The sequence below is a fragment of the Symsagittifera roscoffensis genome, chromosome 1, assembly GCF_963678635.1.
Source record: "Symsagittifera roscoffensis chromosome 1, txSymRosc1.1, whole genome shotgun sequence".
NCBI classification, from domain to species: Eukaryota; Metazoa; Xenacoelomorpha; order Acoela; family Convolutidae; genus Symsagittifera; species Symsagittifera roscoffensis.
Window position 1 is genome coordinate 14,703,409 of NC_087062.1, and position 26,362 is coordinate 14,729,770.

At 35.2% G+C, this 26,362-nt stretch overlaps 3 protein-coding genes across 5 annotated transcripts in view; 1 reads left to right on the top strand and 2 right to left on the bottom strand.

Moving 5' to 3' along the window:
- The window catches only part of LOC134840219 (kinesin-like protein KIF9), a 510,307-nt gene that overhangs the window by 372,662 nt on the left and 111,283 nt on the right, over positions 1-26,362 (bottom strand). The gene's annotated exons all lie outside the window — the stretch shown is intronic.
- LOC134840000 (uncharacterized) lies at positions 1,367-21,437 on the bottom strand. Of its 2 annotated transcripts, none has more exons than XM_063855745.1 (10): positions 21,263-21,437; positions 11,853-12,191; positions 11,440-11,639; positions 11,026-11,156; positions 10,605-10,681; positions 5,045-5,212; positions 4,414-4,668; positions 3,813-4,010; positions 3,335-3,496; positions 1,367-2,002 (listed from the first exon to the last, which is right to left on the bottom strand). In XM_063855745.1, exons 2-10 carry the CDS (start codon positions 12,073-12,075, stop codon positions 1,653-1,655), a joined length of 1,764 nt encoding a protein of 587 aa, XP_063711815.1. In that variant the 5' UTR covers positions 12,076-12,191; positions 21,263-21,437; the 3' UTR covers positions 1,367-1,652. The 2 variants fall into 2 exon arrangements, with proteins under 2 accessions (XP_063711815.1, XP_063711730.1); XM_063855660.1 differs by lacking the exon at positions 21,263-21,437 and adding an exon at positions 16,670-17,283.
- The window catches only part of LOC134840133 (uncharacterized), a 34,283-nt gene continuing 32,369 nt past the window's right edge, over positions 24,449-26,362 (top strand). Inside the window, exons 1-2 of the mRNA XM_063855867.1 lie at positions 24,449-24,684; positions 25,231-25,383. Of these exons, the coding sequence (XP_063711937.1) occupies positions 24,624-24,684; positions 25,231-25,383 (214 nt within the window). The 5' untranslated portion in view covers positions 24,449-24,623. The remainder of the gene's footprint in view (positions 24,685-25,230; positions 25,384-26,362) is intronic.

The window sequence follows — 26,362 nt, forward strand, 5'->3', positions numbered from 1 at the left end:
TCCCAGGTTGTGGGAAGCTCCCCTATATACGCGGCCACGCTCAAGTTTGTTCTCTGAAAGTTATGCTACTTGGAAAAGTCATTTTTTAAAGTTTTTTGAAACTGTGTTTTGTCTCGAAAATTACTTGTCTAAAGAAAGTATAAGTGGATTTTTTCCTTATGTTTTTCAGATAAGTTTTATGACTTTTTGAAAGACTTTCGAAAGTTTTTGGAAACTTTGAATTTTTTCAAAAACTACCCTGCCAATCTCAGATAAATGGTTCTATCGAACAAACATATTGTGTGTGCTTGTTCGCTGCACAAGCCGGTACGCCCTATTTCTTGTACAAAAAACTATAACACTCACAAAACTCAAATTTGATTATTTTTGTGACAGTTTGTTTGACTTCTCAAAAGCTACCGCACCACTTATGAGATAAAGGATTAAACCGAACAAAATGGTTGTGAAAATTTTTCCTTTAGAAGCGTCGAGTCTTTTTTTTGTGTAACAAAAGATGTTACGTGCACATTCTGAAGTTCTCGCCGTTTTTCAAAATTTTTCACTTCTTAAACTACCCTGACAAATCTGAGATTTAGAGCTCAATCGAAATTACAGTTGATTGTAATCGTTTCGGTATTACTGGTTCTGCTGTCACGACTTCGATTAAATGAACAGGTTGCACTACCTGCCTAATTTCATTTGAGTTCATTTGATAGAACGTGTAATAGGTAAGAACGTGTAAGAACGCCTACAATTGCGGCTAATCACTCATGGTTGTAGAGAATCAACTAAGGTTTTGGGCTTTGAAAATAACGCATTTCATCCCACATCAGTAAAACATATTTTGAAGCTGTAGCTTGTCCCCTAGCTTTAACTAAAATTGAAGGTTGTTATGTAGTTTAACTCTGAATTTTAGAAATTTTATTTATTTAAATGAAATGGGTTTGGTTTATTTTTTATCGGCTTAGCCAATTGATCTTGCGTATCTCACGCGTGAATTTTAATTGTTTTTGGTGTATTCAGGAGGGATGGATCTTAAGAAATTTGATTTCAAAAATTTTATAGCTTGGAACTTTTTTGATTGCAGTTTGATGTTCGGCTCTATGTGGGTCGAATCAAGTTTTTTCGCTGACACTAAAAGACTGTTTACGAAGATCATCCAAACCAAAGATATGAAACTTTCGTACATACAGTTTTTTTGACTAGTTTTTTCAGCTTAATTTTTCTTGACTTTTTCTTTGAAGTATTTATTTTGGGTGTCTTTAGTGTTGCTAAGCTCCACTTTGCATCTGTGTACGTAATTTGGCCTACTAATCGGGTGATTTACTGACAATTAGGTTTTTTAATTGAACCTCCTCGGTTCAAACACAATTTAATTTCCCAAAAGTAAAGCTAAAATTTTATTAAAATAAATCAACAGCTCATCAGCATCATGTGCATTTAACAATCACAATTTAGCAATCATTCCGTGATCAGTTGAACTGGACATTTTTTTTAGTTGATAAGAACAGAGCGATCGATTTTTCATGTACCATTTTCTGTGAACTCAATTATCAAACTTGGCTTTCAATCTTTCAATTTTGTACTGAAATTGTTCGCTTTGACTAAATAAACCTTCATTTTATGAAGTTCAACGTTAGAGCTTTATTTGAATACGATTGTTTTTGAAATCTTCAACCAATGTAGCGGTACAACACGAAATTGTAAAGTATCGAAAAGCTAACAAATGACAGAATTGTCACAATCAGTGCAGCTCCCGCAGGCTTTGAGACTTTGGCGTTTTGCTTCAACTGCTGGGTATCTTTTTTGCCCTTGGGTAAAATCGGGAGCAAAAATATAATACACGCGTTGAGTAGGTATATGATCGCGTAGTTTGCGGCCACTATGTTTCTGTCGTTTGTGTTGTCTCGAGTGTATTTGCCGTGTTCGCTGACGTGAAACATGTACACGGCAAAGTTTCCGATAAGAGAGCCGATGGACATGCTGGCGTTGCTTGTTGTCGTCATCAGCGCATAAGCGATACCTGAAAACAAATGAAGATAAATGGTAAACATAAATCACAAAACGGTGAGTTGCTTGTCAGCTGGACAGCAAAAATTGAAGTTATGACTTCAGCGAAAACAGTAGAACAAAGTAATTACCCTTGCGATCGGGTACTAGACTTTTTCTCCATGAACAATTTTGTCCACAGAATTCAGCATGCATGTAGTATGTGCGTATATTTTCACTCTCACTGTGCATACCTATTCGTGTTTTTCCATTAAATTCGCAGTTTAAGTTTTTTTAATGATATTTCTTTGGATGTTTTTTAAATTTTCGACTTGTAGTTTTCGGTTTATTTTTTGTTGGCTTAGTTTCCGGTTTTTACCATCTACCTAAATCGCTCATATGAATTTAAGTTTGTTTTTAAACATCATTGTTGCTTTTAGAGTTCTGATTTACCTCTGCTGTTTGAAATATTCCGTCTTTCGATGAGCGAAAAATGTTTGTAAGTATGTGTTTGTGTTTTGAGGGCGAGGGTGCTTAATAACTTCTTATTAGTCTCAACTTTTTTGATTTTTTTTTCGTTTTTTTTATGTTCCTTTCTTTTGTGCTTAATAGGTTTTGGGCTTTATTATTATATGAAGTATTTTAAGCACCATCTTTGGAATTTACGTCCCTATTGCATTGACACTTGAAAACTGTATACCAAAAATGAACCGCGCTGTGCGAAAAGCGGACCCGAGCCAGACTGTTCTAACTTTGATTGGGCAGGTTATTTTTGATTGGGACGGTAATTTATTGGCATCTGTGAAGGGACCGTGGCGAGGATGTGTGACTCTTAATCGACAGGTCGGTGGTTCGATTCCGGCTCACAGCAAAGGTTCTTCATTCTTCATGGCATATTTTAAACCTTTTCAAGGATTTTTGGGGCTAGTATTTGCCTTCTGTCAAGTTGCCACGTCGCAGATGCGAGGATGTCAGACGCCTAATCTACAGGTCGCTGGTTCGATTCCGGATCATAGCAATTGTTTTTTTTTATTTTTCAAGTTTCCTATTGAATCTTTTCAAGGCTTTATTGTGGGGCTAGTATTGCCTATTGTCAAGTTACCGCTTAGCAGATGCGAGGAACTGAGACGCCTAATCTACAGGCTAGCGGTTCGATTACGGTAGCAAGCATAAGTTATATGTTTCAATGTTTATTTCAAATTTTTTCGCTTAATTAGTTTTTGCCTTTTAGAGCTATTTTCTGCTGTTTTCTCGCTTCTGTTAGCAAAGCAGCTTTGCCTCTGCTTTAAACACTAAAGTGAACTAGGATGGTTATCTCAAAAGAAACTTGAGTTTTGATTCTTTCTGGTAGAGTAAGTTAACAAACCTTCAGTGTCCGATTCAGACAATTCAATGAAGAGTAGCAGCCCACAAATGTAATTGGCACCCACGAAGAACTCAGTGGTAAGTTCATCTGACAGATAGAAGTACTGGTTCCTTATGACGTCATAGATGACAATGTATGTCAATGAAGCATTCATCACGAGAACTAGGTAAGAGAAGTACATACTTTTATTCACAAAACATTATCATCGTTTTGTCAATAATTAAAAGTAATTGATTATAAACTGTTTTTTTTTCTCATTTTGGCTATTAAAGGTTTTAAGCTTCCGATGGGTGTTAGAAATACTGAAGACCAAAAGTATACTAATCAACTAAATATTAAAACTAAATTGTCAGTAACAATGGTTTTTGGTTTGGAAATCTTGTAAATCAAACAGTTTTTTTTATTTTAAAGTGACTAATTACCAATCTTATTGACAAAATTGGTGGTTGGCATGAAATATCAATGCTTGAAAGCATACCTATCACGGCGGTCGATCCGAAGATCTTCTTCCAGTTGAAGTCTATCAGGAATTTGGCAAAAATAGTGGATCCGAGCGAAAAAGTAAGTTGACCGAATACTCCAACCAGAATGTTTTTGGTGAGATTGTCAACTCCAACCCAGTAAATTTGGATCATGGAGTCGGCGGGTGATGAAATCGACATTACAATCGAAGATCCTATAATGAAGATGTTGTTTACAAATACAGGAGCTATTCTCGTAAATGTTTCAGAAAAAGAAAGCGAGAATGCCCAAATGTTTTCTTGTAAAAGTGAGAGTTACTTGAGAAATAATTCAACATAGTTGGCTCTTTATGTTAGCATTAAGTAGTTTCTCATTACGGTATTTGAAAAACACTTCTGCGGGATGTCTGAATTAAAAATCCTAAACATCTTGATAATTTACTATGAAAACATCAATGCATAACCAACTTAGCCTCCTGTTTTTTGGCAGGCTTGAGCAGAATGTTCACGTTCTATTTTATCTTTCAGCAAAAAAGATGTCATTCGAGGACAATAAAAGGTCAAAAAATAATCTTGACACCTTCAGATTGTGTTATCGATGAGTAGACTGTTTGTAACCTATTTGGAAGACGAGCACTTGCTGAACTGCTGTGTTCTGAAGGAGGGCCCACACTTTAGACATGATGTGTTTGATGCTCTTCGACTCGGACACTGTGTCTTCGGTGGTCATGAGGATGGTGACTGGGATGGCACAGCAGCTAGTGGCAGCCACTATGAGGAAGATGACGCTCACTTCTATGCCCTCGCACCAGGGCCCACTGTACTCGTACCAGTTCAGACCCACCCCCTTCAGAATAGCACCGACACTCATACCTGCGAGGAAAAAAAACCTTCAAATGACTTTGTTACAAATAGTTATATTAAGGCAATTGAGAGTTTTTCTACTTCTACTATTGGATTTATCTAATATTCATTGATGCCTACATGATTGCTAAATAGGATAGCCTAATTATTAATTTAACGTATTTTTCATGTTTTCCTTTTTTCAAATGACATCTTTTTTTGCAAAATTTAGGAAGTGAAATCTGAATAAAAGTACTATCAAACTTGAACTGGCGTTGCAAACTAGCTATTTCAATATGACTTTATTCGAAAGAAAAAATACTCCTAGAAAAATAGAGAGGCAATAGCTCCGTCCTTTTGAAGAACCTCTCAAAGAGGCAAAGCTTTCAGAAGAAATCGCGTTTACCTATTGATCGAGTGACATAGATCATGGTCTGGGCTTTGCCTCGTTTGTTCATGGGCTCTTTGCGGGCATACTGCACCATGAGTCCATCCATGGCCACGTCTGTCAGTACCAGGAAGACATTAAACGTCGCCAACAGCGTCATGAACTTAAGCGACTCATCCTTGTACTCTGGAATAAAGAAACGTGTTGAAGTATAGACATCCGAAGTTTTAACCACAAACAAGGGAAAGTTTATGGGGTGGGGGCTTTTCCCCTCTTCGCCAGGAGTGCAGCCCCTTCGCCGCCCTTTCTTTTTTTTGGGGGGGGGGGGCATTCCCCTCTTTGTCAGGAGTTCAACCCCTTCGCCACCGCTTCGTTAGAAATATTTATTTTATAGATTACACATTTCCGGCCGATTAACTCTAAAATTATTCTTAAGGCGACAGTGGCGCTAATTCATAAAAAACCTTTGAGGGGAGCGCGCACGCTGCAAGGTGAGTTAATGCTCGAAAGCTCCCAGCAAAGTCGCAAAAATGCGGTATAACATAAGCTGACCTGATTAGCTAAATTTAAGAAGGGCGAATTGTGTGTGAGGCAAAATGTGCCACATTCGTCGAGAAAAGTTTTATTGGCGTAGTTTTTGCTGCGGAATGCTTATTTCGACGCTAATATAAATTATCCAGACGAAATGAACAAAACTTGAATTTTCAAACGCGTTTTTCTCAAATTGGGTTAAGATTAGACAAAAAGTGAAGAGGACAAAAGTTGCTTAGAATTTCACCAGAATTGATACGGTGCCATTTTTTCTCCGAAATTCTCAACAAAAATTTTACCCCAAAAATGTGTCATTTTGGCTTTTTTCAATTAATCAAAAATTACGCTGAAACTACTTTGTTAATTGATATGAAAATTATATCACAGGAAGCCTCTTACGCAGCTCAACAAAGTTTAAGAAGGGTTAAATATCCAAAAACCAGTATAAATGAAAAAAATTTCATTTGATAGTCAATAAATGTGATTTTTACTATATAAAACCCAGAATCTCTGTTTAAAAATAAATTTAAAACAATTTGCGCAAATTTTTGGAGATTTTATCCTTCTTAAACTTTGTTGAGCTGCGTAAGAGGCTTCCTGTGATATAATTTTCATATCAATTAACAAAGTAATTTCAGCGTAATTTTTGATTAATTGAAAAAAGCCAAAATGACACATTTTTGGGGTAAAATTTTTGGTGAGAATGTTGGAGAAAAAATGGCACCGTATTAATTCTGGTGAAATTCTAAGCAACTTTTGTCCTCTTTACTTTTTGTCTTATCTTACCCAATTTAAGAAAAACGCGTTTGAAAATTCAACTTTTGTTAGTTTTGTCCGGATAATTTAAATCAGCACTGTAGCACTGACAGTTGTCTTTCATGTTATGTTTTGTTGTCAAAATCAACTTCCTCTCTAAGACAAATGAAGACCATTGTATGAAAGCAGATATAGTTTTTTTGACATTTTGTTTTGCTCAATCATTGCTTATCTCACCTTCCGTCGGCTAGTGGTGTTGTATCGTAAGTCCTCGAAGCTTGGCTCCGCATCTGATTGAAAGAGCTTTCAAATAATTTTGTTTCAAACTACGATTTTTAGACCAAAGTAAAAGTTGCTCGTCAAGTGTTTCCAAAAACACGCATCCATAAAATAAAAAGCAAAACCGGAAAACTAGTACACCGAACAAGAGTCTTTAACCATATTCCCTTTCTTTTGAAAGGGAACAGCGGATAGGAAAAAAATTGGTGTTTTTGGAAAGACGTTGGTCAAGGCTTCCTTTGCCACTCGTTATGCAACTACTCGATGTCAAAAGGCGTCAAGTCTTCTGAAAGTTCGAAAGTTCCTGGCTTCGAAAGCAACTTCGGTTCTTCATTCGAGTTCGAACCCTGTTAAAGGTTGATCCGCTTTTCCCAAAAAATGCATCGTGCTGCTGCTGGATCTGTTTTAAGTGTAGCGGTATCCAATGCATCCAACATTGCCTCAAAAAACTTCTACTGACCAATCTCTTTGCACTGAATGAAACGTATAACAATACATATTTATCACAAAATATGCAATCTCTCCTTTAGACTCCCTTACGACTAATAATTAATTAAACCGCCCTCTTGAGAGTGCTATACAGAGAGGAGGCGCCGACTCCAGCACAAAGATGCTATTACTGGAAAAGGTGGTTGCTCTTCTACATCGGTTTTGCCGCTAGAGACCCTTAGGGAACTGCAGTGAGAGATTATACAAGACGACCAACAGAACATCCTCAACTCTCTCTCTCTCTCTCTCTCTCTCTCTCTCTCTGTCTCTCAATCAGAATAGTTCTCCCCAATTCAATCAGAAGTTCGGAACCGAAATCAGTGTAGCTACAACACCAATAATAACTAATACTTAACCACCCGTACTCGAAACTTCTTTCGGAAACACAACCACGACAAACGTCTGCAGGATCAAAGAACCAAGCCATTTAACCGCAAAACTATAAGTCAAATAGTCTCCACCTAATACAAGTTGTAACGGCATCGGAGGTAAAGCAACCGAACTCGCCCTCTACCTTGTAGCAAGCAAAATCTGTAATGCCGTCAAAATTGATATTGGTGCTTACAAACCAAGGTGGTACCAACCCTAAGCTTCTCTCTTATGTGCCTATATTTTTTGCTACTCTCTTTCCATCAAACTCCTCCTTCTACGGGCTTCGAAAGCTATAGTAGGGGGATTTCGAAAGTTCCAGTAGGGGGATTTCTTACCTATTTGTTTTGAGTTTTCTCGTTTTCTCAAAAACTAACTGCTTAAATCTGATTTCAATCAAATTTACAAATCCTGGCAATCTCCCTTTCATAAGCGGTTCTTCCTTAATTATAGTAGAAAAAAAGATTTGTGACCTCAAGCAAGAGCTTTTTTGACATTTTGGTTAATGTTTTCACAAGCAATGCTTGTTTGGTAGTATGAACTCTTTTTTTCCAACATAAAACGCAAATTTTAGTGTTCATTTTGAAAGTGTTCATTTTTTGCAGTGTGTGCATAAAATCAATAACGAGCTATTAAGTACAGCCAATGCTAAGGATAATAACACAGACTATTATAATACAAATAGCATGTTAGCTACTAGGTAACATGGATCTGTAGCGTAGAGGTAGGGAAGGAGACCAGCTACAAATCACGAGGGTTCGAACCTGGGCAGGGTGGGATGTTTTAAATGAATTTTTCGTGTATTAGGTGGAATTCGTCCGCTCTGTAAATTGAGGCATGTTAGTTGGTAAATTTCTTTTAAGAGTAATGAAGACTCTTATATAGGTCTTGCTGATTTTTTTGTTTTTTTTTGAAAGAAAATTTTTTAAAATATTGATGCCCTTGGGTATAATGCACTTTTTGAGTTCAATTGAAATTCATCTGCTGAAATTGAGTTAAACAGCACTCTCCAAATTCGAACGTAGAAATGGCGCGAAAAAACGTGAGTGATCTAACTCAGATAGCCATATTAACTCAGATAGCCGTATTTGATTCAGTTCCGGCGCTTTTTTGCTTTACTTACTTCAAAATTACTTTCCGTTCCAAATTAAATCAGAGTAATCATAACAAGCACTCGCAGTGTTTGATAAATCAGCAAATTCACTTTCTGTAATTAATCAAATATTTTTTTGGTTTTTACGAATGCTTCATCTGTAAGAGGTCATACTGAGATTGTCAGATAATCAATCAACGCAACCCGAAGCTAATGGATTGCGTTTACGTTTGTTCAGGTGCAACTTAAATTCGCTTTAAGGCCCTAATTGGACAAACATGCCGTTTGCATACTCTCCTTCTTTCACCTATTATCGATTTCTATCGCAAAGCTATCCCCTAATTATGTCCCCTCAAGAACATAATGCAATTAACCCCAAGATGCAATCACTAAGCTTCCCCCTAATTCATTTTTCTTTACAAAAACGTCGTAAAAAGTTTTCTCTCACGGCACAGTGACCTCTATCCATCTCTGTTATCCGCAGAAACGAGGATGAAAATTTAACTTAAAATAACCTGCGAAAAATATATCACCTGGAAGATTTGGGTGCTATTTTTTATTTATATCCCATCGTAATTACAAACAGCAGAGCTTACCTCAATAAAATCGTTTCCCTATTACTTTTTACGATAAATTTTTCGTCCTCGAATGTTTTCCCTCGTTCGTTTAGGTTCTAACTCCCCAAGCCTTTTTACCGATCAAATTATTTAACTTCACAAAAAACTTAAAATTGCCCGAAATGCAAAAAAAATTTCATTTTTCATCTTTTTTTCTTATCAGTTGTCGGAGTAACTATCACCAAAGGCATGCTTCTTCTTCCTTGAACCAAAAAACTGTATATGGTTTGTAATTTAAGCCTTTTAAGAAGTACTACAAAAGGACATGTCTTTTATGGTGGCAATATGCTGGTCCTGTCATTCGCCAGAATTTTGTTTGATGTTTAACCCCTTTAGCCAATTTCTATAACATTCTTGTCCTTTTCGAACTAAAATTAGAAAAAATCAAAAAAGTAGGCCAAGCTGGATTGTACTAAAACGAAGCAAGAAAAACGAGAAAACATTTATCAAATTTTCAATATGAAACTTTTGTGCACAACGATCTACTCAAAGGCTCGAGAAAAAAATCATCTAATCGACACCTGGAAAAAAGGGCTTATTCAGCCTATCAAAATTCTTGAACATTTGTTTATTTTTAACTTATTTGGCGGTTTTGCTCTCGTTTCACTGCCCCTGCTAATGTAAAATTCTATAAGCACTCTTTACTCCTTTTTATCAGTTTTGGTTCCTATTATGCAGCCTGCTGCTAATTTAAAATTACCAAACACAATAACAACACTCACCGCTGCGGAAAATGAAACCGACAATAAATGGATAGTGAAAAGATAGACAAAAAATAACTGTTGCTACTTCTTTAGAAAAAAGCCCGCAGTGTCGGGAACGATACGTTCCTTTTGCTAACCAGAAAGATGACTCATTTACTTATCTGCAACTAGCTTTGGGTAACTGCAGCTAAAATTCTATTTATTGTTCTGACCTATAAGCTGTATACACCATAAGCATTTATATTCTTTTTTTTATTTAGCTGCAGAACAGAATATTCAATTTAATATTTGAAGCAGTCAGCAAAAAAAAAACGTAGAATCAGAGCGCGAGAAGAACCATAAAAATGAAATAGCTTAAGGTTATCATAGCGACTATCAACAAAATGTCGAGCAAATTTCAAAGAAAGCCTGCTGCTGTAATTTGGCGCAGAACTTTCCCCCATTACTTAGTTGTAAAAAATGAAATACTTCAAAAAAAATTCCAGTTTTCGGATTTTTCTCGACGTTTTTTTTCCAGAATTTTTTGGAAGAGGACCACTGCAACCTTCATTATAGTCAGTGTGACCTAGTACTCAATCACTATTATGTTTATTTATGGTAGCTCGATTTGCGCATCATAAACTACACGTATCCAAAAGTCCTCCACACCCCGGTGGTTGTAACAGTTAGCTATGCCACCCTTGAGATAGATATGGTCCATGATTTGGCATATATTTTGAAATTTTGGCAATCATTCTTACCTTCTTCGCTGTTCTCTTTTATTACTCCTTTGACGCTGCAGTTGCCATTTTCGATTGCCTCCTCTGGTCGTTCAAATCTAATCAACAATATCAAACTGACTGACTTGTAGCTAGCTTACTTGCATTAATAAATACTCTTTATTAATAAACTATTAATTTTTGTAATGGTTGTTTTTTGTTTTTGACGTTTACAGGTGTGTTTTTTGCAGAATTTTTTCTGTTTGACTGTCATCAAATTTATAAGTTATATCTTAAAATTTGTTACTTTTTGTGTTGCGCGGTAGCGTACTTCTCTAGGATTGTGTTTACGGCAATCGGCCTAATTTGTTCTTATTTTCAAATCCGAAGTTGGAAGCTGAAAGGAGTTTTTCATCCGAAGCAAGAGGAAGACCAACTGCGAAGTAAAAAACAGAAATAGTACCTGCTTCCTGGGAGTGGCTGAAACGTCAGCACGAGGGCCATAGCTGTGCAGCCAATCCATCCTAGTACCATATATGGCTTCCTTCTGTACCCCCTGAGAGGGAAGCAGTCATTGATGGCGCCATAAATTATCTAAAGGTAGCTCTTTTTTCTCGTTTTACCCCAAATAACATTATTTATGTGAGCAGTTTTGTCTTTGTTGGAAAGCTTGTGGATTGCATAAAAATTGATCAGATATTCACTTAGATTATGATAATTTTCTCGCTATTTGTCTTGTTTAATCTTTTAACTGTAGAAAGTTAAAGCTCAAGTCGGCAAATAAAGAACTTGAACGTTTCAGTTTTTTCCTCGCCATAGTGAATTAATGGCGTATAATATTGTTTTTTTTTCTAATTTTCCAGGAGAAAAAATTTACCTTGAGGCTCCAGGGAAGAGCGATGGCACTATGGGCGACATTGTAGAAGTTGCCACTCTGTCCCATATAGGACGTGAAGAACTCATAGTTGATACTGATGGTGCAAGAGTAGCAGATGCCGACGCAGAAGTACTGCAGGAACAGACCCACGTGTTGTAAGCTAAAGTAATTGATTGACTTCGCTACTTCCCCCGTCAGTGCTGAAACACAGACTCTACTCTCTAGACACACAAAAACCCATAATGTCTCTGACTCCAACAAAAAATCATAAATAATAAGAAATCCGAATGTATTTAACGGTAAATTTTCATCCTTCGCAAATTTTTATCGCATTGTTCAAACTCTGAAATAATTTTTTGTCGATAAACATTTTTAAAATTATGTAATAATTGTTTGTTGTGATTCAGGCATACCGCACTCGTCGATGGCTTGTTCCCCCGTCTTACGTTCCTTTCCGCTTTGACTGGCATCATGCAGCTCCAGATTGTTGTGCTTGGATGAAGAAGAAGCCCCCTTCTTTGTCGAACTCCGGCCTACCAGGGGGGATTTCTCCTTAGTCCCGTCACTCATGAAGGGAGAACTGGAATCGGTGGATTCGGCACAGGAACCCTCGGTGCCATATGATGTGTTTGCCATGTCAGTGACGTCTGCTTGATCCGACGTCACAGTCGCATCTAGGTCGGGGTCTCGGGAAGGGATTCGGAAAGTGACCTCCTGGTTCTCACTTAGGAATTTTACGCCTTCTGTAGTCACTGAAATTGTAAATTAAAATTTACTTTGAATTCAAGCTAAATAATTTAGGCTTTTCAAATAGCGCCAGATAACAATATTCCGACCAGGTTCGAAAGAGTGGGAAGGAAAAGTGGTCTAGGGTTTTTATCACGCAAAATCTGGTTCCTTAAAGAACACTTTTAGCACAACAACGTAGTAGTATAACTGGATCCATTTAGTCGTAATTTAGAATCCAAAAAATCGAAAAAAAATTGATTGTGTCGATTGAAACTGGTCTGATTATTTGTGCTATTCAGACTTTAAGTTAGCACAAATCTGATGAAAATGCGTACTCAATAACGGAACGAGTTTTTATCAAAAAAAAAGAAAAAATGTTTTAATTAGGACTCATAAGTGTTTTGGTTATCAACTTTTTAATTAAATTTTTTCAACTGCGCAAACTTCTCGGTTGGTCTTAAAACTTGTAATTTTAGTGAAATTTTTTCAAAAAGTTTGTTATAACATCGAAAATAGTATAATCTGTAAATCCCTGGTAATTAGAAAAGTTTTGATTTAAAAAGCGGTTGCAACATTACCTTGATTCAAAGAATAAACATTATAGAATATTTTAGCTGGAATACTATATTCGATGTCTTTGAGAGTTTCTACTTGCTTTTTCCTGTTCTGTAAATGAAGTATGCAGCTATATGCTGACACTTGCTGCTGATAGTGGCAGATGTTATTAAATTAAAAACGTAAGTTTTCAAACCAAAAATTGAAGTGCCTGTTGAAGATTTCCTAGCTATAACACTCGCAAAAATTATACTTCTTCAGCAGAAACTAAATTAAATTAAGAAACAAGGATAGCGGGTTGCTTTGTAAGTAGCACGGAATGTTCGGACCATATTCTTAAAACATACAAAACGTTCAAATTAGTTGTTTTTTTTTTGTGCGGGATTTGATGAAAGAATCTGATGAAAACATAAATTTAGGCATTTTTGTAAATAAGGTAAATCAGGCAGCGCTTTTGTCGAAAAATGACTGAAAAAAAGCGAAATCAAAGTTCAAAAAAGTTCTGATTTTTTTGCAGAAATTGTTTTGAATTTTTGAAGTTTTTATTCTAAAAAGGGCGCGAAGAATTTCAAAAATAGTTTTACTAGAGAAAAACTAAATGATTGTAGCTCATCCTTTTATAATAATCCTGCTTGCCTTCTTTACTCGCTCAAAATTTGGCTTAAAGTCAAAATTCTCAAACCGGTTTTTGTCGACAATGGGACATTTTTTTTAAAAAAATTTATTGCCGGTCGAATTATGATTGAAAGGTCGTTTATATGATAAATCAATCCAACCATTACGATGATCTCTTGGGGTAAATTTTCTTTGTTGAAAAATAAATTAAGCCTGCTCGTCCACCTTATTCGCTCTATATTAGACCGCAAATCAAAAATTTCAAACTGATATTTCTTGACACTGAGAAAAAGTTTTTGACGTTGTTTAATGTCATTCGAATCACAACTGAAAGGGCTTTGTTATGATATAGCTTTGTTCCGATGGCTATTTGTGGCACCTGATTTTGCGTGGGAAAAAAAATGAAACACCCGAATAAAAATGTCAGCCGAATGCAACACCCGAATGCAATGGTCAGAACAAAAACGTTTCGTTGTTCCAGCTATTCCATGTGCGATCTTGAACATGACGATTTAATACTTAAGAAACGTCTTTTTCAAAGCGTAGACTCTCACTGCAGCAGAATAAACCCTTGTTTTTTGAACTTGTAAGAGTTTTCTTGGAAATCTCAGAACTGTGTCTGTTTTATATGCACCACATTGAGCTACGTTAATTGAACATAGCATTTTCATTTTTTTTCAGTGAACTTTTGAACAGATCATTCCTGTTTTTATTGAAATTCTCTGCAATTATTTCAGGTAAAGGGTTGAAATTTTGACATAAACTAGATGCAATTATTTGGAAGGAGCTAGCCAGATCAAAATTTAAAAATCTTGTTTTGAACTCATAAAATAGCCAGTATACCATGAATAGTTTGAGAGGGGTTCTTGCTGTCGAATCAACGTCGCAAACAACGTACGGAATTCAGTTTGTGGTCTCAAATTAGATTTTTGAGACGCTGATGAGCTTGAACTACTCTTCGTGCCGCGGAAAAACGACAGACAAAATAATTTAAAAAACTACTTCGTCTGGTGTCAAAACGCGGTTCTATCTGTTTTGAAGAACTAGCATTAAAAGGACTGGGTGCTTGTACCAGAGAGTTGAACAAAAATTAGACATCAGAGTTACAACCGTTCTTTATTCCGGATGAACTAACTCTTTCAATTCTTTTTCTATCGTTTTTCCGCGACATAAAGAGTAAGTCAAGCTTACCAACTTTCCAAAAAATTAAGCCCGTAAGCTCGAATTCCTTATGCTGTTTGCAAACTTATTTCTTCAGAAAGAACACCTCTGAAACTAGTTATGATATGCTGGCTATTTTACGCGTCTTAAAAAAGATTTCGCAAATTTTGATCCGGGGAGCTCCTGTCAAATAATTCTATCTAGCATTTGTTAAAGTTTCAATCCTATATCTCAAGCAGTTTGCATAAAAACGAAAAAAACCTGAAGAAATTGGTTAATTTTCTCTTTGAAGTCAAACAGTTACAACTTTTGTCCCGTGGCTGTACTTGAGCTCAATTTTTTCTAATTTAATCAGAAAACCGAAAACAAATTCAGTCAAGTTTTTCTAAATTCTGAGACAATTGTTTTGATTATTTAACGAGTCCGAAAGACGACAAAAAGGGTTTTCATTATGATACCACATTTCAACCCGCGTACGGTTTTTCATTGAGGTAGCGTATATTGGCTGGAATATAACGGAACCTACGCTATTGTTACTTCCAGTCATTTTCAGTGAAAGTTCGGACAGTTTAGTCGCGCATTAACTAGCTCACCCTTGAAGGCTCTCTGCTCTTTAATTTTGAAATTAAATAACCGATTATATTCACCCAAGTATTGTCTTTATTATAGAATTAAAGTCTTTATGCTGTTGCTTCACATTTCGAGATTTCATTATCATAAGAATTCATGAGTGCATGAGTATCTATCATTGCAGCTAACAGAATATATTTATTGTACTTTTAAACAATTTTATCACTGTTACAAATAAACAAAAATGGTCAAAACTGGCATTTTCAAACCCAAGAATAACCGGAAATTTTTTCACCGACCATTTTCGATTTTTTCACACAAAAATAGATAATTGCTCTTGGATATTAAAATTGCCAAGGTCTTGGCATTGCAGTTTTGGCCGACGAATCCCATAAACTCTATGTTCACAGAGCCGAATCCCACAAATTCTATGTTCATAAGTTCTATGTTCCATGCTTAAGACGACAAAATTTTGAATTCGACCCCGGCTAAGGCTGTTTACTTTTGGTGATATTACAATAGGTGGTAGGTTCATTTTCAATAGATGGATCGCTTTCCGTTATGCTTCGCACATTAATTATAATTTGCTTTAAAAGCCAAATTTTTGGCAAAAGAATTGCAAAATTTGCATCTTTGAATAGCATTTCATTTGGCAGAGAAATGTAATTACAAAACTATCTTAAGAGTAATACAATTGATTGAAAACGAAATGACTAGGTTATGCATTATAGTTCTGAAATTTAATACATGCACCATGCTATAAACTACCACCTATTGTAACATATCACCAAAGTTTTCAGTTTTTTGGGGCTATTGTCTGTCTGTTTTTTATTGTCAACTTAGTTGCCGTAGCAGGGATTCTTTGGAAAGTTCAGCTTTCGTCTGACTCTACGAATGTAATTTCTGAAGACCTAATTGGGGAGATAATTGAGATACAAGACTTTTGTGGATTTCGGAAAGTCATGTTTTTGAACTTCGACCGTTTTTTAGAAAATTTTTGAATTCTCTGAAAAACTATCCCATCAAATTTGAGATGAAAGTTTTGTTCGAAAGAAGCGGTTGCTCGAATTTTTCCTGCAGAAGCGGCTACTCCTTTTTTTGTTGTAAAAGAGATGTTATATCTTTGGGAAAATTCCAAAATCTAAAAAATTTTCACGCATCTTACTTATTTTAGTAGACAAACAACTAAGGTTTTGGGCAAAGTCCAATTTTTCATGCATCAGTATAACAAATTCAAAAAATATCAAGTACCTCAAGCTTCAACTGGGCCCTAGTTGTCTTTCATCGATACATGCGACAATTTTGGTTCACCTAGTTTTTTCAACATTTTTCATTTTTTGTACTTGTTTTTTTTTGTGATTGTGTTGTATTGCAAGTGGTACGAAGCTCCTTTTGCCTCTGTGTTATTATTTCAGTTTTCCGTTTCTCGTGTATTCGGCCTCATATTGCGTTGTTTGGCGAGAGTGTTGCGTAGGGTAAGTACCATAGGGGTTCTTTTAAGTTGTTCGTTTTTAGTTTTACAAAAACCTTTGCACGTTTAGGCCTCTTGACTTTTAGTTGGTATACACGAATATCATATTTAATCAAAAGGAGTACTCACTTTTGACTCTTGATGCCATCGATTGGTAAAGCTTCGAGTAACGAAGTTTATTGGTTGAAACTATTTAAAACTAGAATATGTTCTGTTTAATGGCACTACGTAAAGTTTGCTTTCTAAAAATTTCAGACGGCACAACATCCCTGAATTGTATAACTAAGCTACGATATGCATGTCAAATATACTTTTGAATTTTGATCATGTAATCTATAATTAGAAGTCAAGTTTTATTGAGACAAATGAACGCTAACTTCTTTCCTCTTTATCAGACAACAAATACAAACTTCGAATGAAAGAACTGAAGACATTTCGAAAGTCTGAGAACAGGAAATTCAAACTTTTCTCTTTTGAAAATCTGTTCAAAGTCATTTAATATCAAAATTGGTTTTTTTGATCGCTTTCAGTGAACCCTCACTAAAGTTTCATGACAACAAACTGTGTTACGCGACGTTATTTTTGGCAGTTATTTGTGTGGTTTTGTGAATAACATGGAGTATGAGCCAATAAAATACGATGGGAATAATAAGTTCACAAAATGAAGTTATAAAAATGGCTGAAATGGTGTACGTTATTGAGTGCTCTTTTTATTCAGCGCGATTCTTATTTCTTTTCACGTTGAAGCACATCAGTTTATACTTTTTTTATTATGCAATGTTTTCAGACTACTTTTTAACATGCAGCCACTGAGAAGATATAGTCTAAATTTAAGGCAGTCTTAAAGGCAGAAAAAAATTATGAAAATAATCCCTCAGAAATCATATCCAATGATTTCAGTTTATAATTGGTTTGAAATAGGTTCGATTTGAGGTGAAATTTAATTGAATAATTATTTAGTCGCTGCCATTCGTGTAGCGTTTTTCTCATTTTTCTTTCTTTTTAGCGCTCTTTTGCCTAGCCTCAAGAATTCTGAATAAATTGTATATATTAATTGTTGCGTGTACTCTGAAGCGATTCGGGGTTAATATGCTATAAAGAAAAACTCTTCTTCTATTTTGCTTCTAACAGAAAATTGAATGCGAGGATTACGTTCTTGTTCTTCTAAAGACGTATATAGTAAGTCGGTGCTACGAAGCAAGTCTTTTACAAAGTTCAAGTGAAAGTTAATAGCTAGTTTTCATAGGTTTCACTCAGTGCTCATAAATCAGCGCGTTTTTGAAGCCCTGACGTCAATTTTAGAAGGTGCTATTTAATGGCACTGGAAATGATAGACTCAGTCTCAATTCCGCCTGAATGAATTAGTCTGTGTTTAGGCTTGAGTATATGTCGCCTTATGTCAGAAAAAATACTTCCTGTCTGCGTTAGAGCGTTAATTCGCAATTCACTGTATTTATGTTCTTGCACTCAGAATTAGGCACACAATATGAAGAGCGGATTGGGTCAAGTGATGTAACATATTAAAACCGTTTCGGTCGTTAGCAGATTTAAAATTAGTAGTTTTTGAAGAACTTTTCAACTAGCCAATTTTGACGGAGTTTTCGTGGGGCCTAGGAACTCATACGACAAGAAATTAGACGACCGTAAAGAAACAGAATTTACGGACAACCAGTATCTACTCAGCCAAAAGATAATTGTTCCGACTTTCGATTCGAAAGTAACGGAATATTTGTGCTCGGGGTGGGTTTTTTTTTCTTCAGACAAATTTCGACTTTTTAACTAGCCATTTTTGACAAACATTTTTTATATCATTCGAAAGCTATTGTTGTCCTGATATTAAATTTGAAAAGATATTTCACCTGTGACCATTTTTCGTAAAGTTATGGGGCTTTAAAGATTGCCATTTCGGCCAGATAACCAGGTCTTAGAAATCGTTCTAAATTGGTTGAAAGAAGCTTATTTGCCAAAATGGATTTGTTAAAAGGAGCGAAATCTATCCTTTTGTACTTAATATGGCGTGTGGGGGGATGTTTTTCATAAAAAAAATTCAAATTTTAGAAAAAAAAATGTTCATTTTGTTTTATTACGTTTAATTTTTTTTGTTATTACTACTCCATAAACCTCAAAAGGCAGTGTGAACATTCAAGGCTTCGCTCTGATACGAGCAGTCTTGTTTAAATCTGTAAACAAATTTCACGCAAGTTCATGTCTAAATTCCGTTATTTCCTGGTAGTCTAATTTGCTTGTCGTCTAATTTCCTAAGCCCCCAATTTTCTTATATCATTCAAAAAGTATTGTTGTCTTGAGCTTATTTGAAAAAATATTTTACCTGTGATTATTTTTCGTAAAGTTATGGGGTTTTGAAGATTCCATTTTGGCCAATTTGGGATAATTGACGCGCGATATATTTCGCGCTACTAACGCGTAAGCGGATTTTAATCCGTTTTAGAAATTTTTTCAAAATGGTTGGAGGAAGTTTATTTGCTTTAATTGATTTGTTACTAGGAGCGAAATCTATCACTTTGTGCTTTATATGGCAAGTGGGGGAATGGTTTCACAGAAAATTTTATTTTGTTATATTTAATTTTTTCGTGTTATTACTGCTCCGTAGAGCTTAAAACGCAGTCGGAACATTTTGGGCTTCGCCCTGATACGAGCAGTCTTGTTTGTTCTCAGATCGAATGGATCTGTTATCTCATAGAGTAGTTTAGGATCAAGTACACCATCTGTTAGTCACGCTATCTATCTTTGGCTGGGTAAGTTCGTGTAGCTCCTTTATCTAATATTGATCTTAATCTTACACTCTTATTTCCTGGTCTCAATAGTTTTTTGTAGATTAAACTTTCAACGCATTTACAAACTAATTTTTCTGAATTAGGAAATTTTACTTCCCCTCAAATTACCTAAAATTTTTGTTTCTTTTTCTGAAAGCTAAGCGAGTAAAGGCTTAAGTTACTGATCTAAATGTATTTAAAATGGATTTTGCGAGTCAATAATTTACAGGCCCCGGCTTTCAGTAAGTAAAATAACTATTTTGCGTAGTTAACTAACTTTTTCTGAGAAAATGTAGGAAATAAACTAATCAGAGATGCGCTTTATTTTGACAAGTTTTACGAAACAGTTGTTTTATGCAGCATTAACATCCAGTTTGAGCGAGAAGCAAGTGAATGGGTTAAACTTGATTTCATAATTGAAAATTACAATATAATTACGGTTAATTTAGATGATAATTTTTTCGGAAATTAACTAGCTCAGAAATTTGAGAACGATTACTAGCTCATCTTTGAGAAACACTGTCTGAAAATTCAATTTTATCTTTTTCAACTTTCGCAAACTTGCTTTTTTTCATTGGTCTAAAATGAATGTCTGCTAAGTCTCAACTCTGTTTCATGTCAAATTTATTGCAGATGCGGGTTTTTATGTTTTAATTCAAAAAAACTTACAAGCTAAAAAAACTTAACAAAATTACGAGTTTTGAGAATATAGATTTAGAAAACATCGATAAATTTTTAAAAAGACAAATTCGATTTGGCTCGAAACGCAGTCAAATTGACATTTTTTTTGGCAGATAAGACTCAGAAAGGAGCTAGAATACTTGAAGTTTGTTGAGAACATGATCGCTGAACTTTTGGTGCACGATGTTATATTCCGAAAAGTTTTGCTGTGGTCAAACACTTTTTTCGTGTGTTTGTCTCCTTTATAACTCTCAGCAGACTAAGATCAATGGTTTTTCTTCGCAAATCTGCCAGTTTTTAGCGAAAAAATGGGCGGATCCATTCCCCGGCCTTCTTACTAATCATATCGGGTCAATATGGGAAGAAACGGATAAGAAGCTGAAAGATAAGAATGGTGTATTTGATCTCTGGTTAACCGTTCATCCTGAAGAATTTAGGTGATTTTTGCTTAATGCTTTTTTGATTCTAAAATAACTTTTCTAGCTCACAATGTTGAATGTTAATAGTCATACTTTATCCAATTGAATTTGTCGATCGGAAACTTTGTTTGTTTTAATTTAGCACTTAGTTTGTCTGTTCAATTTTGTTCGAATGTGAAAATGGATATAAAATTTTATTTCGAAAAACTCCAAAACCAACAATAATTTTCAAGAATGCACATAAACTTTTTTCCTGGCTATGAAAATGAGGACTCAATACTTTTGAGAATATTTCACTAATTGACCAATAAAAAAGACCAATAAAAGTTGAAATTTAGAATCTATCAAATTGAAATAGGTTACGATAGATCTAGTGCTAACGCGGGGCTTGTGTGGGTTGTTTGAATTCAGGTTTGCATCTTGCTTAGATTCAAAGATCAGTTTTTGTTCTGAGTTATTCGCTATGATTCGCGAAGGTCTCATCTGTTTTTTTTTTGTTGATAAAATGGGACTTTTCATGAATGGGACCAAAATTGGCACTGTAAAAACGAAAACAGTTTCATTTGTCACCACTTAAATATTTTGTTGAGAAGAATAGGAACCAAATCTCAAGGGGATACCAACTTTTTGGAATCATATTGCAGACCGATTGTAATTGACACCCCTCCCTTCCTATTTATAGTCATCCAGTGGCCATGACTAAACGGGTTACGGATTCGTTACGGAAAATTTTTATGGGTTGCTATTTTGCTTGGTGAAGAATAAGATTTTAAAATCAATTTGTTCATTTCAGTTATGTCATAGAACTTCTTATAAATATTTTAGAAATTTATTGAAAAAAATCTTACCAGATCCTTGATTTTGTGCGAATTTTATTTCATTCAATGCTAATAACTCAATAAATGACCGAATAAATTAAACTGCAATTGAAAAATGTAAATCATATTGTGTTTAACTTTGGCGTGTTTTGGTATTTGGTAAATCTTTGGCACTATTTACCATCGAACATAATGTATTTGCAAACTGTGTTAAAGCATCTTTGTTTCACATTACGCATTAAACTGCATTGAGTAACTTCATTTTTCATATGCTATTTTTTAATTTTTGAAAACTGTTTTCAGTGTCTAGTTGAAACCAGTTTGAATTAAATTTAAAATCCACTCAGATTGTATTAATTCTTGTTTGTTTATATCAGGGCGGATTTAAGATTTTCTTGGGGGGGGGGGGGTCTGTTTCGCAAAATTTTGTCAATTTTGTTTAGGTCGAGCAAATTGATTTTGCGAACGCTCCAAGAACACTATAAACTATAAAGACCTCATTTTGATAAAATTTTCAGGTCTTTTCTTGGAAAATTTTGGTCAAAACATCGCGTTTTTTCTGCGCGCGCTCCCCTTCAAAATTGGTATAAATTGGGGCCGAAGGCGTCTTTAGAAAAATTTTATGGTTGGTTTTTTGAAAAAGAGTGTCCTGAAATAATACCAAAAGGGGAACCTTTGGTTCGTGAGGGGGTCGAATCCCTAGGGTTTTTTAAACTGCCCCCTGTTTGCCCACCCTGGATTATACTATTAAAAAGAAGCATTGGGTTTGATAAACTATATGAGGGTTGTTCTCCTAATTGAACGAAGCCCAAGTTATTGGGCGTTGAAGTATCCCCAATATCTATATCTTACAATGAGTGAAAAGGCGCTTACCATCATGACAAGATGTTCGCGTTGAGATCATCAGATCCAGTAACTGGTCCCTTGCAATTGCAATGATAGTGTGCTGGCTCTAATTTGACCTCAAGCTTCGATTTTTCCAAAACTCGGGCAAAATTTGGGGGCAATAATGATACTAAAATTAAATTCTAGACGCAAAAAAAAACTGGATCGAGTCTTTCGTTAAACAAAAAAGTATGCTAGACATGCTAGCAGTCTTTTCAATCTTCTTTGCGGTTCGTCGAGGTTGTAAAGTCTTGTCATTTTAATTTAAAGTTCGCAATAAATTGCGTTGGCCGATTCTAAATGTTGTACATCGATGCTATTGGGTGTGTGGGCCGGTCTTTGGTTTTAATTAGAGTGGACTCTCAACCTTATTGGTACACTTTTTTCGCATGATTTCAATTTCGTTTCACAATTATTGTTCCGACCACTGAAAGTGGAGTTGAACTTTGTTTTCAAGTTGATTTGAGTTTTTTGTTGTTTTTAATTTTTTCATCAGGTATCATCAGGTACCACAAAAAATTATCTGGAAGTTTCGAGTGATATATCTTTTTAAAACCCTGTAAGTCGTGATTCAAACGACATTAAAAATTTTCAGCAAAGGTTGTTTTGATGTCGAGAACAAACCGGTTTGAAATTGTAATTTCCAGCGAATAACGCGAGCGTGCAGGCTTATAATGGTTAACTCATTATTCTAGTTGTAAGCTGTGTAAACTTATTTTTACTCCAGTGTAATTACTTTTTTTCGAAATTAGTTTTAGCGTTTTCATTAGCGAATTTTTAAGGAAAAATTCTTCAAAAAATTTTAAAATTAAGTTCTTTATTTTGTTTTGTTTTTCTAATTGAATTTTGAGAAAAACTATTGTCCGATTTACTTAATTTACCTTTACTGTCGAAGTTCTAGAATTTCGTTTGGATCTCTCATCACATCTCGATTAAATAATGACGCATTTTGGAAAAAAAAAATTAAAGTTTTTTTTTGTGGCCAGAATTTCTGTGAATATCAATTTTCTTAGACTAATTGACTTATTTTCACGATATATAATGAACGATACACGTTCGCATTACGTGCTCGAAATTCAAATTAATGCTCTAGATATTTTTAGATGTCGTTTGAATCACGACTGAAATGGCATTTGTATCATATCCTTCACTCCAATCCGATTATTGTTTGTAGCACCTGATTTTGCTTGGAAAACTCACCCGAATACAAAGAACCCTCCCCCTCCCATTTTTAATGGTCTGAATTATAGTTCAGGCTCAAGTTTCTTGGTCAATTGCTGTTCGAATATCTCCAGATGAAACTGTATGGTTTAGTTTTTATCCTTGCGATAAGCAAGGGTATTGCAATTGGGTACTAGTTTTTGTCGATCTTGGTCTGGAAGTAACGAATACGCTTGAGACGGCAAAGGTCCTAGGTTCGAATTTTACAGGACCTGTTTTTTTAAACAGGGAATATTCAGTTTAAGAAATATTGGCTGATTTTTTGTCTGCTCATGTTTTGCCGGCTTAGTTGTCACATCGTTTGTCTTTTTTTTGCTGTGCGCAAGTTTCATTCTAGATGCTTTCGGCATGAGTTGTTTCATTTTGATGGATTCATTTTTTTCTACATTTTCGATTTTTTTCCGATTTTTTTCCGCTGTAGCGGTTTTCTAGTTTTGTATCGGTGTTTAATTTTTGGGCGCATATTATATGGAAAATAACTGAAATTAGTTTTGAATGACGGCTTTGCTTGTGGATTTACGGTAAACTTATACGGTAATTTTTTTTCAACCTTTTTAGTTGCTTAATACATTTCGATTAGCTTGGAGTTTGAGACATGATAAGATAGCCAGAACTTTCATTGTTTTGCCCTGATAAAAGCAATCTGTTCCAAGTTGTGGCATAATTATTGCTCAAACTAAACTTCATTGGAATATCCTGAGAATTGCTACATGGGTTTTTTTGAATGCTTACTATTATTAGCTCCTGTAAAACACCTTTGCAATTCGGCATTTTTGCAATTCGACTCTACAAAGTTTTTGCAATTCGGCGCTACAACTCATTGTATGCCCTTATCACCAAAGGTATATCAGAATATAGATGATCGATCCAATTCCTCGAGTTTAAATGCGACCTTTTTGAACTCAAGATGCGAAATCAAACAATTGACTGGCGTCAAAATTGTTGATGATTTTATCTGGATTTCATGCGCCTTTGTCTGTCAAAATTAAAACCACCTGTTAAGTTTCAAAACAGGTGAATTTTCCATCAGGTTTTGGCTTGACGTTATGATTCTGTTGTCCCACATTTTTTCAAGCATGAAAATCAGCTTCTTGATTCCAAATCAACAGAAATTTTCCTTGTAAAAATCAGGGAGCGAAAATTTTTTCCTGATATTAATCGATGGTATAAATAAAATCAATTCAAAGACTACCAATTTGGGATATACTCTTTGAAAAACACGCGGACATTTAGCATTTGAAGAATAAATTTGACGAAATACTAGATTTAGTTTTGATTATCATCAATGACAATTCGAGGGAAGTTTAAACTTTCCGTCCTTCTTTTCATCCTATTTAATGTAGTTGGTAAGTCTCCAGCTCTAAGCGATAATTTTTCCTTCATGGCTTAGATCAGATTTGAAAAATGATGAAATGTTTAATGATAAAATCAGTTGTTCACTTCTTCTTGAATTTTTTTAGAAGAAATCCTACCGAAAAAGAGTGATCATCAAAAAATTTATCGACGTTAAATTTGATCAAAATTAATTATATTTAGAACTCTTTGGAATATAAATAAACGGAAACAAAATTCAGCTTTCATTTACACTAACCAAAATACAAGTAATGCAGCAATAGTAGAACAGTTGTGTCATACTATACAAACTTACAAGTAATTGAGATAAACTTCGATTTATTTTTTTCTTCGATCTTTTTGGTACATTTTTAACTGGCTTGTTTTTGCCACTTAAAGCTGGCATCAGAAATGAGGGGGAGGGAAATGCTCAAGTCTGGCTGAATTGCCACGCGTTTTTTCAGATTTTTGAGTAGTAAGGTTATGATTGACTGATATAACTTTCGGCCGTTCGGTGGTCCTTCTGTCATGAGAGATTTCGACAACTGAGGGAATTTCAGATGGACAGACATCTGCGGAGGAGGACATTCGGTCATTCCGATGTCATAACATAGAGGACAGTCTGACTGACGTGAAGGTGTCCACCTATGTGGTCAACAATGGATACCCCGACTGCAATTCAGAACTGGACGAGACATTCTACGACGACGACGGTCAGTTTCTGTTTTTTTTTCCACCTGTAGCATGTGAAGCGACTGTTCGTAACGGGTCTTAGTTTTTTTAATTCATTTTTGCGACCTGTTCCAATTTTTTTGCGCTAACCAGTCACTTTAGAAATCAAATTCTATTCTCTCTATTTAATTTCCTGTTGAAAACCTTGATAAAAAACCTGAATTTCCTTGATAAAAAAGTGCCTTCAAAGTTTAATAGCACAGAATCAGCGGGGTCAACAGCTGTACTGCTTAATTGCAGAAAGATGGTTTTATGTGTTGCATCTCGTCGTATTGGAAGGACTTGAGTTTTATGCCGGTTATTGTGCTAGTAGCGCAGAATGTTCCGACCATAATCTTTACAAAAATATATAAACGTTTTTTCGAATTAGTGTCGTTTTTTCTGTGTAGTGTGATAAAAGGATCTGAACGAAAAATTAGAGCTTAAGCATCTTCGACAGTCATAGTAAAATAAGCAAATCGGACAACAAGTTTTTTAGAAAAATTACTAGAAAAACGGAAATAATTTTCAAAAAAATCCATTTTTTTAATTTTGCAATTTTTTTGAAGTTTTGATTTCAAAAAGGCTCTAAAATACTGAAAAAGCTAAGTTTACTCAAATAAAATTAAGTTTCTACGGCTTAAATTAAAGTCATTAAAATAAGCTATTGAAAGCCTGCCCGCTCGCTTATTAGCTCGAAATTAAACTAAAAATCAACAATTTCAAACCGGTTTCTCTTAACACTGGGTAAATTTTTTAATGTTCGAATCACGATTGAACGGGCTTCAATACGATATATCACTCAACCCAGTCCGATGATTGTTTGTGGTACCTGATTTTGCGTGGAAAACAAAAAAAAGAAAAAAACTAAAACACTCGAATACAAAGCTCATCCCCATTTTCAACGGTCGTAAGAAGAAATCAAACCTAAAGGTAGATTGCTTTTTCAAATACATATAGTATTCGTGCAAGTAGTATGTA

Coding starts and splice junctions, on each gene's coding strand:
- LOC134840000 (XM_063855660.1), bottom strand. Junction 11,157..11,439: donor CTCTTCCCTGGAGCCTCAAG/GTAAATTTTTTC, acceptor AGCTACCTTTAG/ATAATTTATGGCGCCATCAA. Junction 2,003..3,334: donor GTCTGAATCGGACACTGAAG/GTTTGTTAACTT, acceptor ATTTGTTTTCAG/GTATCGCTTATGCGCTGATG.